Genomic DNA, 14,064 nt, shown 5'->3' on the forward strand with positions numbered 1-14,064 from the left:
AAATCAATTGAGTTCAATCAACTTATTAGGGTTTTCAGTGTTTGGATTCACTATTATTTGAATTGGATATACATGGTTGGGAACACACTGGGACTCATTCAGACTGTTTTAGGGTAGGGTGTTAGGGATTCTAAGCTTTTAACAGCCTGAAATGGCCTAGTTTTGCTGTGTTGAATTCTGTGAACATTGTAAATACACTTTTGGTTGTTCACTTTACAACTGTCTCATCATTTTAAGCACTACAAAACCTCACACAGTATTATCTGACCCAATTTTAATTCAAGTGACATCTTCCAGTAAGGCCGACTGTTAGATGGTCATACAGCTGATTACAAGAATAGAACAGGCCACAATAACTGTAAATATTCTGTCCACATGGCATATACATACAGTGTATGTACAACTGTTCATTCGGGGGAAATTAATCGTCAACTATCCAAATGTACACAAATGAAGATTTTTGCGAAATTCATATTTGTTTTATGTTTTTGAGGCCTAGAAATGAAAAATAATTAAACATTTAAATCACAAATCAAATAAACACACAAAATGTTGCCAGCCTTCTACCCACAAATAAAGTGTTATGTAGACTACTAAAATTAAAATAATGTCCATATCAAACTAATGTAATATAAGTACACCAGATTCTATTTGCAAGGTAAATGTAATTATTGACCTTCACTGAAAATGCCTTACATAAAAAAAAATCTTTTTACTGAGCTTATGGCAAATTAAGACATCTGGTATCTGGTGTGTTCACATTCAGTTAACAAACTAAGATAAAAAACAAATCTATACATTAGTTTGTGCTTTATCAAATGGAGCAAAAAAGGGGAAAAAAAGAACAACTACAACAAAACCTTTAAACATCATTCCTCAAAAATAAAAATGAAAATAAAAATCATGATTAATTTGTAAATATGTCTAATAAAGATGATCCTGGCTTCAATATTTTAAGAGTTAAGATGTGTTTAACTGATATTTTAAACCAGCGGTAAAATAAAGCATAGATTAGAGGATTCAGGCCTGAGTTAGCATATACAGTCCATAACAGAAATGTAACTGGAGAAGAAGAGATCACTGTACTATTTGTTAAAGACAAGATATTGTATGGAATAAAGCAGAGTAGATAAGCTGTCACAATGATTCCTAATGTCAGAGCAGCTTTGCTCTCAGATTTCCTCCTCATTGAACCTTCCATTACACATTTTCCACCCTTCATCAGAGTGTTTATAACTTTCACCTGCTGATGTGCAACATAAAATATCCTCATATATAAAGTTATGATCACAGTCATAGGAAACAAGAAAGAAAATAACAGGTCAATGACTGTCCATGAAAAATGTATTATTAAATAGCACTTTCCATAACACATGTCTGTTTCTTGAGAACTTTCAAAATATCTGCCACTAATCACATAGGTGGTATTGTAAGCAGAGGAGAAAACCCAGCAGAGACAGATGCTTATTAAGGTTCTAGTTGTGGTTATTGTCTGTGGGTACAGTAAAGGGTGACACACTGCCACATAACGATCAACAGCTATTAAAACTAAATTACTGACAGATGTTGAGAGGAGCAGAGCCATGATTATCATAAACAGGTCACACAAAGTTTCTCCAAAGTACCAACATGTCTCAATCAACTTGATGGCATCCACAGGCATCACAATAAGTCCAATAAGCATGTCGGCCACAGCCAGAGAGAGAATAATCAGGTTGGTTGGAGTGTGAAGCTTCTTGAAGTGAGAGATGGAGATGATCACCAGCAGGTTCAGAAACACAGTCCATGCTGACAGCAATGAAAAAAACACATACATGATATTGTATTCATATCTAGAGCGAATTCCCTTGATACATGATGAGTTGATGGAAGGAAAGCAGTATTGAGTCTCATGATCCTCTGTCTCATAGGCCATGAGTAAAGAGTTTACTGTGCTCATCTTACTATCCGTAAATTTATACATTTTGATCAGATGGTCCAACCTATCTATCATCCACTCTAATGCTGTAGGAGCATCAGTGGGTGTGATCAGACTAGAGTGGGCTTTGTGATGCTTGTCACTGACATTAATGACATTGAATGTCATTAATATATATATATATATATATATATATATATATATATATATATATATATATATATATATATATATATATATATATACAAATAAATATTGTTATTTATTTATAACAGGAGGTCACACTACACTTTATATTCCATTGAATCCTAATTGAATCCTATACATACACATAGATAAGAGAATTCAGAGCTGAGTTACCATGCATTATAGTTGAGTTACAGCATACACAGATATATAGTTTTTAATAATCATAATAATTGTAACCAGATCATAACTTATTTTGCAAACGGTTTTTGCAAAGGATGAAAGTTTTGCTATATTAGAATATCATCAAAAAGTTGATTCATTTTATTCAAAAAGGGAAAGTTGTATTTTATTTTAATTTATTACACAGACTGATACATTTTAAGGAAAATCCCAAATTTAGTATCTCTGAAAATTAGAATATTACTTAAAGGTGCACTATGTAGTATTTTTGCAGTAAAATATCCAAAAACCACTAGGCCGGTGTTATATATTTTGTTCAGTTGAGTACCTACAATATCCCAAATGTTTTCAACTATTTGTAAATTGTGAGAAAATTGCTATTTTAACTAAGGACCAGGACGTTTCAGCATTGCGTTTGAGGGAGTCGCCTGTCAATTGCGTCATATCTGCGCTACCCTCGGTTTCGGGTTTTATTTGGCAGGAGCGCTTTACTCTTAGCAGTGTGAACAAGTGACGCAAGGAGTAACGTCATAACATCATTTTAAACACACTTAAATGAATGTAATATGATAAACAGAGCTTCATTACCTCATAATCATAACCTGAAGAGCGGATCAGTGCGGGTGCCCGGCGAATGTCTCCCATCTCGTCATAATAAAAGTCCCAGTATTTGGGAGATGGGTATTTGTTTAACAATCACTCCAGCAGCTGTGCTCAGGTCCACAACACTCGGTCCTGCTCTGCTTTACACTACAGTAACGTAAATCTTCTGCCCGAGTCCCATTTTCCACCGGCTGTGATGTGAAGAACACATGTCCCAAGATGCTGCGCTCAAACTATGCGTCATCAAACTACGCATTTGTTTTGAATAGACGCCGTCCAGTGGACGGAAAGTTGCATAGTGCACCTTTAAGACCAATACAAAAAAAGGCTTTTTAGAAATCTTGGCCAACTGAAAAGTATGAACATGAAAAGTATGAGCATGTACAGAACTCAATGCTTAGCTGGGGCTCCTTTTGCCTGAATTACTGCATCAATGTGGCATGGAGGTGAGAGCCCAGGTTGCTCTGATAGTGGCCTTTCGCTCTTCTGCATTGTTGAATGCTGACTGGTATATCGCATCTTCCTCTTCACAATACCCCATAGATTTTCTTTGGGTTATGGTCAGGCAAGTTTGCAGGCCAATTAAGAACAAAGATGGTCTTTAAACCAGGTTCTGGTTGCTTTGGTACTGTGTGCAGGTGTAAAGTCATGTTGGAAAATGAAATCTCCATCTCCTTAAAGTTGATCAGCAGCAGTAAGCATGAAGTGCTCTAAAACTTCCTGTTATACAGCTGCATTGACCTTGGACCTCAAAAAACTAAGTGGACCAACACCAGCAAATGGAACCCCAAACCATTACTGACTTTGGAAACTTTACACTGGACCTCAAATAATGTGGATTGTGTGCCTCTCCTCTTTTCCTCCAGACTCTCTGACCCTAATTTCCAAAGGAAATGCAAAATTTACTTTCATCAGACAACATAGCTTTGGACTAGAGGTCTTCACGGGTCCAAAAATTCATACCCGAACCCGAATAGACCTGTAATGTGCTACACAGAACTGACCCTGACCCGTCTATTATTGTAAAACCTGGACTCCGACCCATGCAGATCAGAGAAAGGCCAAAAATGTAGTAACCAGAACGGACACTGAGCTGTCTAATATTTGATAGCTGGATTCGAACCCGGCAGGAAGACACAGACCCGACTGGACCCGATTTTCTCATATTCCACAATAAACTGCTCTTAACAAATAATCTGCAAAACAAATGGATCTTTTTGTCTCAGCCTTCCTATCGTTATAGCTGTCGTTTCCCTTTCTTGTACCTGATTGTGATGTATTACAATATTCCTCTCGTTGTTCCAAGCATGCTAAATTCACTCATCATTTCACCTGTAAAAGTCCCATTTATGTCACGGTGACAGATTTGTGCATCTTTGCAGATTTGAATTTCGACTTGTGTTAAAGGGATCCCATGGTGTTGAGACTTGTATGGCTTAATATAACATAAATGATGTCTCTTACGGAATTATGTAGTAGAAAACCCATGAAAGATCTACATTATTTAAAAAATCGATTTTATATTTGGACCATGGGCGGCGCCATTTTGTTTGCGTTCTAGGTTGATGACGTAGAGTGGTTGCACTACTCAATCAGCTGGCGCTACCCGTAGCTATTTTTACCACAACGCAACTCGAAAATTGTTTCAGAGTTAAACAAAACCAATGAATTGCTTTGTAATTGTACTTAAAACACACTCAAACATACATGTGCACACAAACTCACCTACACAAGTCACAAACAGATCGGCGGGCGGCCACACACACTTGAGAGACTGCGCTGTCTCAATCGAAATGTTGGGCTGCTCAGTCTCCACGACAGGGGCTGAATCTGAAATCGACCCCCTATACCCTGAAACAGGGCATTATTTGAAGGGACGGCCATTTGTAGTGTTGTCCGACATCATAGTGGACATGTTCGAGTGCAGTCATTCAGTCTCACGTTGCACCGCAATAACGAGTGTACAGACGATTTACAAACAGCTGTCCGACTTCACGCACCCAAACATACATGTGCACACAAACTCTCTTGCTCACACAGACACACACACACACACCAACAGATAGGCGCGAACACACACACACACACACCCCAACAGATCGCCGCGAACACACACACACCCCAACAGATCGGCGCGAGCACACACACACACACACACACACGCGCACTACGTGCGCACATACATAACCCTCAATCCCTGTGTTGATATCATAGATACACTGTTGATATGCAGTAGATTAACTGTAATGCCTAATGTATCTAGCAGAGGGAAATATCTAGGTAGGACAATGGGATAGGGTAACGTGAGGAAGAGAGGCAGGATATTTTGGTGATGATGCATTGGATTGGTTTGTGCATTAAAGTTTGAGCACAAGCTCAGTGAATTAACCTCAATCTTTAAACTTTCACTTTCACTAAACTTTTCACTTTCACTAATACAACTTGAAGGAGTGAATGAAGACGAGTGCGTGAAGTCGGACAGCTGTTTGTAAATCGGCTGTACACTCGTTATTGCGGTGCAACGTGAGACTGAATGACTGCACTCGAACATGTCCACTATGGTGTCGGACAACACTACAAATGGCCGTCCCTTCAAATAATGCCCTATTTCAGGGTATAGGGGGTCGATTTCAGATTCAGCCCCTGTCGTGGAGACTGAGCAGCCCAACATCTCGATTGAGACAGCGCAGTCTCTCAAGTGTGTCTGGCCGCCCGCCGAACTGTTTGTGACTTGTGTAGGTGAGTTTGTGTGCACATGTATGTTTGAGTGTGTTTCAAGTACAATTACAAAGCAATTCATTGGTTTTGTTTAACCCTGAAACAATTTTCGAGTTGCGTTGTGGTAAAAAAATAGCTACGGGTAGCGCCAGCTGATTGAGTAGTGCAACCACTCTACGTCATCAACCTAGAACGCAAACAAAATGGCGCCGCCCATGGTCCAAATATAAAATCGATTTTTTAAATAATGTAGATCTTTCATGGGTTTTCTACTACATATTTCAGTAAGAGACATTATTTATGTTATATTAAGCCATACAAGTCTCAACACCATGGGATCCCTTTAACTCGCATAATAACTTTGACTGTTTTACCTTTTTAACTAATAATGATTGCTTGTTCAGTGCCATGAGAGCTACCGAGTCTGACTACCAAAACTTTAAGGTTAAATAAGATGGTTCATTAATATTATTTTCACAGTCACTACGGAAGCTCAGGTTGCCATAGAAACATGACACGTGCTTGACACTGCCCTCGTGCGTTAGCTGGCGCAACCTGAAAAATGAGCTTTCTTACGCAATTTGAGCATAATTTATGAAAACATTAAAGAAAACATTTATGACTTTTCACCTGACATTTTGTTGCTGATTAGAAATATATTGTTGAGTAAATTACTTGCATTAAATAGAGAGCATGAGCAAAAGAAAGAGAGATCTATTTTTTTTTCCTAAACCTTATTTCCTGGCTCTCACTTTTCTTATCCAAATTTTACAATTTACAAGTTACACAAAACACACAAGCTGTGCTGACTGACTCTGATCACGTGTTCTCCAAATCCGATCGACTTGGGTATTACTAACAATGTTAAACTGACACGGGACCTAAAGTAATAAATTGGGACCTGACCTGGATAAGGCCAACCATTTAAAATATAGACCTGACCCGTATGGTTCCTGGGTCCACAGGTCTCGAGTGCTCCGTGAAGACCTCTACTTTGGACCACTCAGCAGCAGTCCAGTCCTTTTTATCTTTAGCCCAGGCGACACGCTTCTGACGCTGTCTGTTGTTCAAGATTTGCTTGACACAAGGAATGCGACAGCTGAAACCCATGTCTTGGATACATCTGTGCGTAGTGGTTATTGAAGTGCTGACTCCAGCTGCAGTCCACTCTTTGCGAATCTCTCCTGCATTTTTCAATGGGTTTTGTTTCACAATCCTCTCCAGGGTGTGGTTATCCCTATTGCTTGTACACTTTTTTCTACCACATATTTTTCTTCCATTCACCTCTCTATTAATGTGCTTGGACACAGAGCTCTGTGAACAGCCAGTCTCTTTTGCAATGACCTTTTGTGTCTTGCCCTCCTTAATATAATTTCCATTTGTTTTAATTAACTGATTAGAGTGTGGCACCAGGCGTCTTCAATATTGAACATTTTCACAATATTCTAATTTTCTGAGATACTGAATTTGGGATTTTCCTTAGTTGTCAGTTATAATCATCAAAATTAAAAGAAATAAACATTTGAAATATATTATTCTGTGTGTAATGAATTGATATAATGTACAAATATAATATATAATAATACAATATTCAACTTTTTGATGATATTCTAATTTTAATGACCAGCACCTGTACTATATATTTTGACTACAGTACTATCTTCTGCCACAAAGATTTTTTTTTTTTTTTTCACAGCACTGGATGTCAAACCTTGTGGAAAGCCTTGCTAGAAGAGTTTAAGCTGTTATAGCTGCAAAGGATGTTCCAACTCCAAATGAAACCCTATGGATTAAGAATGGATTTTATTAAAGTGTGTGTGCATGTAACGGCAGGCATCCCAAAAGTTTTGGGAATATAGTGAATATCTGCTAATGGGCTCAGCAAATTTAAAATGTAAAATTTCAAAGGGAAGTTTTCATAACTCTTTCTGCAAGATGGCGCCGCCGTGTTCGGTCGCCGTTCAGGTCGCTCCTCTGAGACTTTGCTTTTATTTATTATTCTACACTCTTTTGTTCTCGATTTTTACTAATCTATCATCAGCCTTGGTCTGCTATGATAGCAAAACACTTTTGGATATAGGTTGTCGCTACACTGACCTGGTTCAAGACGCTTTCATCAATCCTCTGTGGCCACCTGAGATTCTTCGGAACGCCGAGTTGAACAAAGGCCACCCGACTCGTAGGCGAAGATTAAAAAAACACAGCGGGAAACGCGCTGGGATCCGCAACAGACTGAGGAAGAGAGCATTCAGTCCTCCTCTCCCGAGCATTCTGCTCGCAAATGTCCAATCCTTGGAGAATAAGATGGATGATCTTAGAGCCAGGATAAGTTTTCAACGGGACATGAGAGACTGCAACATCTATTGTTTGTCCGAAACATGGCTCACGCCCGCGGTCCCGGACACAGCTGTGACGCCGTCTGAGAACTTCTCTGTTTTCCGGATGGTCAGAACAGCCGATGCCGGTAAAACCAAAGGCGGTGGAGTGTGTTTCATGATCAACAAGAAATGGTGCGATCCCAGAAACATCTCCATCCTTTCACGATCCTGCTCGCCTCACCTGGAACATTTATCAATCATTTGCCGCCCATTCTATCTGCCTAGGGAGTTTTCTTCGGTCGTCGCCACTGTGGTTTATATTCCACCACAGGCAGACACGGGACTGGCTTTATCTGGCCTCCATGATGCCATCAGCGGCTCCACAAACAGCCACCCCGATGCGGCTTTAGTCGTCGCGGGTGATTTTAACAAAGCTAACCTTAAGAAAGTATTGCCTAACTTTCACCAACATGTCTCCTGTCCCACACGAGGAGCAAACACACTGGATCACTGCTATTCTCTGTTTAAGAATGCCTACAAGGCTCGTTCACTACCAGCCTTTGGTAAATCGGACCATGCCGCCATTTTCTTTACACCTGAGTACAAACAAAGGCTCGTTCAGGAACCCCCGGTGAGGCGGGAAGTTAAACGCTGGTCGCTTCATTCAGAGATCACGCTACAGGCAGCTCTTGACGACGTTGACTGGGACATGTTCCGGGCGAGTTCATCGGACGTCAGCGAGTTCACTGATGTGGCGCTCTGCTTCATCAACACACTGACAGAGCAAGCCACACAAACAATAACTATAACGTCCTTCTCTAATCAGAAACCGTGGGTGGACAGTTCAATCCGCGCTGCAGTGAACGCCCGCACTGCCGCATACAACGCCGGTCTACTAACAGGGAATATGAGGGATTATAAATCATCCTGTTATGCTCTCCGACGCGCCGTTAAAGCCGCAAAGCTCTGTTATAGGGATCGCGTGGAGTCTTATTTCCAACTCAACGACTCCCAGCGGATGTGGCAGGGACTGGGGACCATCTGTGCTTTTGGAACGAAATCCTCTGCAGAAGTGAGAGCTGATCCGTTGCTTGTGAACGAGTTAAACTCTTTCTATGCTCGCTTTGATGGCAATCGCGGCAGCGCGACACCGCCGAGTGACGCGTCAGACAGAATAACTCAGAGCTGCAACAATCACGTGATCTCTGTCTCGGAGGATGAAGTTCGTAGGACACTCAAACGGGTGGATGTTAGGAAAGCTGCTGATCCGGATGGAGTTTCAGGTCGTGTCCTGCGGTCCTGTGCTGATCAGCTCGCTGGACTCCTCACATCCATCTTCAATGAGTCCCTTGCTACATCTGTGCTCCCAACCTCATTCAAAAAATCCACCATCATCCCTGTCCCTAAGAACAGTAAACCCTCTTGCCTAAATGACTATCGCCCAGTGGCTCTCACGTCTTTAGTCATGAAGGTCTTTGAGAGACTCATCAAAAACAACATTTGCTCCTCCATCCCTGACACCTTGGACCCTTTTCAGTTCGCCTATCGTCCCAATAGATCGACTGAAGATGCCATCTCTCACGTCCTCCACTCCTCCCTCACACACATCGACAGCAAGAATGGGAACTATGTAAGACTGCTATTTATTGACTATAGTTCAGCCTTTAACACCATAGTTCCCATTAAGCTAACTAACAAACTCCTGGATCTCGGACTGAACTCTTCTCTCTGTCACTGGATTGAAGATTTCCTCACTGGCAGACCTCGGGTGGTGAGAGTAGGACAGTTCACCTCCACCTCCATCACCGTGAGTGTGGGAGCTCCACAAGGCTGTGTCCTCAGTCCCCTGCTCTACTCTCTATACGCATGACTGTTTGTCCACACACAGCTCCAACTCTGTCATCAAGTTTGCGGATGATACTGTTGTCCTGGGCCTCATTTCCGACAACAATGAGACCGCATACTTGGATGAGGTGGAGCAACTGACATCATGGTGCCAAGACAACTGTCTCCTTCTGAATGTGAACAAGACCAAAGAACTGATTCTGGACTTCAGGAAGAGACAGCAACGGTCATATTCCCCTCTCATGATCAGCGGGACACCAGTAGAGAGAGTGAGCAGCTTCAAATACCTGGGTGTGAACATCTCCGAGGACCTGACCTGGACTGCACATATCCAGTCTCAGGTGAAAAAGGCCAGGCAAAGACTGTACCACCTGCGCCAGCTGAGGAAATTCCGGGTCTCACCAGCTATCCTGAAAACTTTCTATTCAGGGGCGATAGAAAGTTTACTGACTCAGTGCATCACAGCGTGGTATGGTAACAGCACCAGTCACGACTGCAAAGCCCTGCAAAGAGTGGTGCGCTTGTCCAAGCGCATCTCAGGGTCAGCTCTCCCGTCTCTGCAGCACATCTACATCAAACGATGCAGAGGCAGAGCTACAAAAATCATCAAGGACATTAATCACCCGGCCAACCCCCACTTCACCCGGCTGCCTTCTGGTAAGCGCTTCCGTAGCCTGATGGCCAAAACTGAGAGACTCAGGAGGAGTTTCTTCCCACAGGCCATCAGACTCCTGAACGCTGTCACTTAACAACATGTGACTTCACCTCACTCAGTATTAACAAACTCACATACTGATATTGCACTGCACTTTATTCTTGTGTCCCATGTAACTACTCATTATAATGCTGTTTGCACATTACACTCCTGCACTTCTGTTATCCACGAATTTATTTTTATAGTCTCCAGTTTACTCATCTCACTTATTTTATTCCACATCTCTTATTTCTTGTACTTGATTTATTCATAATTCTACATATGAATATATATAGCACCTTATCCTATTCCTATTTTATCCTATTCCTATTTTATAACTTATTGTGCTTTTTTTGTTAATTGTTATTTGCTGTCCATGGAGCGGACCTGTTTACATTTCACTGCCGGTTGTATTCTGTATAACTGTGTATGTGACAAATAAAACTCTTGAACTTGAACTAACTCATTGACCGATAATTATTAAATAAGATTTTTATTCTCTTTATTTTATACTCTTTTTTATTATTTTTTGTTTGTTTTGTTTTGCAGAAAATGTTTACTGTTATAAAGTGTCATTAAAATAAGTATAAAATGTGACATTCTTTGTTTTTGAGAGAAATGAGTGGGAAGGAGAGGACACGGAAGTATAGAGAGAAAATGAATAGGGGTCCTCTCAGAAGGGAAGAGATCCTAAGGGAATGACACACGAATCACAAAGAAAAATTTTGTGGGAAAGAGGGTTGGGCTTGGGCCACACTTGACGAAGGAAGGACAGAAGAGAGAACCGGATCCTCTTTGGAGGATGCAGCCAACCGAAGCTTTCTTTCTAAGATCCTGATGGCCCCTACAGTCTCCAGATCTCAACCCAATAGAGCATCTTTGGGATGTGGTGGAACAGGAGCTTCGTGCTCTGGATGTGCATCCCACAAATCTCTATCAACTGCAAGATGCTATCCTATTAATATGGGCCAACATTTCTAAAGAATACTTTCACCACCTTGTTGAATCAATGCCACGTAGAATTAAGGCGAAAGGGGGTCAAACACAATATTAGTATGGTGTTCCTAATAATCCTTTAAGTGATTGTATAATATATGGGATAAATGTATATGTTAATTTATAGAATTTTTAATAGGTTTCATAAATGTTTTTACTTTATATATTACATATATTGATATTTCTTATATACACATATATTACATTTTCGTATGGGTTGTTAAAGGGATCCCATGGTGTTGAGACTTGTATGGCTTAATATAACATAAATGATGTCTCTTACTGAATTATGTAGTAGAAAACCCATGAAAGATCTACATTATTTAAAAAAACGGTTTTATATTTGGACCATGGGCGGCGCCATTTTGTTTGCGTTCTAGGTTGATGACGTAGAGTGGTTGCACTTCTCAATCAGCTGGCATTACCCGTAGCTATTTTTACCACAACGCAACTCGAAAATTGTTTCAGAGTTAAACAAAACCAATGAATTGCTTTGTAATTGTACTTAAAACACACTCAAACATACATGGGCACACAAACTCACCTACACAAGTCACAAACAGATCGGCGGGCGGGCACGCACACCTGAGAGACTGCGCTGTCTCATTCGAGATGTTGGGCTGCTCAGTCTCCACGACAGGGGCTGAATCTGAAATCGACCCCCTATACCCTGAAACAGGGCATTATTTGAAGGGACGGCCATTTGTAGTGTTGTCCGATATCATAGTGGACATGTTCGAGTGCAGTCATTCAGTCTCACGTTGCACCGCAATAACGAGTGTACAGCCGATTTACAAACAGCTGTCCGACTTCACGCACCCAAACATACATGTGCACACAAACTCTCTCTCTCACACAGACTCACACACACCCCAACAAATCGGTGCGAACACACACACACACACACACACACACACACACACACACACCCCAACAGATCGGCGCGAACACACCCCAACAGATCGGCGCGAACACACACACACACGCACACCGACTGCGTGCGCGCATACATAACCCTCAATCCCTGTGTTGATATCACTGTTGATATGCAGTAGATTAACTGTAATGCCTAATGTATCCAGCAGAGGGAAATATCTAGGTAGGACGATGGGATAGGTTAACGTGAGGAAGAGAGGCAGGATGTTTTGGTGATGATGCATGGGTTTGTGCATTAAAGTTTGAGCACAAGCTCAGTGAATTAACATCAATCTTCAAACTTTCACTTTTAAGAAACAAATAACATTCGCTACTTTTGTTCACTAATACAACTTGAAGGAGTGAATGAAGACGAGTGCGTGAAGTCGGACAGCTGTTGTGTGTAAATCGGCTGGACACTCGTTATTGCGGTGCAACGTGAGACTGAATGACTGCACTCGAACATGTCCACTATGGCGTCGGACAACACTACAAATGGCCGTCCCTTCAAATAATGCCCTATTTCAGGGTATAGGGGGTCGATTTCAGATTCAGCCCCTGTCGTGGAGACTGAGCAGCCCAACATCTCGATTGAGACAGCGCAGTCTCTCAGGTGTGTGTGCCCACCCGCCGATCTGTTTGTGACTTGTGTAGGTGAGTTTGTGTGCACATGTATGTTTGAGTGTGTTTCAAGTACAATTACAAAGCAATTCATTGGTTTTGTTTAACTCTGAAACAATTTTCGAGTTGCGTTGTGGTAAAAATAGCTACGGGTAGCGCCAGCTGATTGAGTAGTGCAACCACTCTACGTCATCAACCTAGAACGCAAACAAAATGGCGCCGCCCATGGTCCAAATATAAAATCAATTTTTTTTAAATAATATAGATCTTTCATGGGTTTTCTATTACATATTTCAGTAAGAGACATTGTTTATGTTATATTAAGCCATACAAGTCTCAACACCATGGGATCCCTTTAAAGGTAGAACGGGAATTGAACTTAAAGATATCTAATCCTTACTGCTCATCAAAGACAATACATGTGGCGCCTCTGATGTTTTGCTAAGGATCCATTTTTACATGTTATGATTTGTGTATCCTGTTGAGTATGGCCTTGTTGATCACTGTTGGCTCTGGCCTCCCGAGTATAAGCATTGCATCTGACGGGCTGTTCATTAATCTAAAATTATAAAATTATTAGGGCCGGGACTCGATTAAAAAAATAATCTAATTAATCAGAGGCTTTGTAATTAATTAATCGAAATTAATCGCATTTTAATTGCATATAAATATTTGATCTGGAACAATGAGAAGTAATTTTTCACATGGATTTTTAGCATACCATTGAATAATGACTGAAAACATAAGCTTAATCAACAAAATATTGTTTATTTATTTCAGTCCAGCAGACCAGGGCAATGTTTGCCATTTAGTGTAACAAAAGCATATTTGTGATATTTGAGGCTCGATGTGCTGCGGTGATACGCTAATTCCTTGTTGTATAGCAGGGGTGTCCAATCCTGCTGCTGGAGGGCCACTGTCCTGCGGAGTTTAGCTCTAAGCCCAATTAAACACACCTGTACCAGCTAATTAAGGTCTTATTAGGCATACTAGAAACTTTAGCAGTGTGTTGAGGCAAGCTGGAGCTAAACTCTGCAGGACAGTGGCCTTCCAGGACCGACTTTGGA

The 14,064-nt window shown here is 41.1% G+C and overlaps 1 protein-coding gene across 1 annotated transcript; it reads right to left on the reverse strand.

The window, feature by feature from the left end:
* Positions 1–907: 907 nt before the first annotated feature.
* LOC137062632 (trace amine-associated receptor 13c-like) lies at positions 908–1,915 on the reverse strand. Its single transcript, XM_067433525.1, has one exon. It carries the CDS (start codon positions 1,913–1,915, stop codon positions 908–910), a length of 1,008 nt encoding a protein of 335 aa, XP_067289626.1.
* Positions 1,916–14,064: the final 12,149 nt, after the last annotated feature.

The sequence above is a fragment of the Pseudorasbora parva genome, chromosome 23 (genome assembly GCF_024679245.1).
Source record: "Pseudorasbora parva isolate DD20220531a chromosome 23, ASM2467924v1, whole genome shotgun sequence".
In the NCBI taxonomy this organism is placed as follows: domain Eukaryota; kingdom Metazoa; phylum Chordata; class Actinopteri; order Cypriniformes; family Gobionidae; genus Pseudorasbora; species Pseudorasbora parva.

Coding starts and splice junctions, on each gene's coding strand:
- LOC137062632 (XM_067433525.1), bottom strand. CDS start 1,915: ATGGCCTATGAGACAGAGGATCATGAGACTCAATACTGCTTTCCTTCC.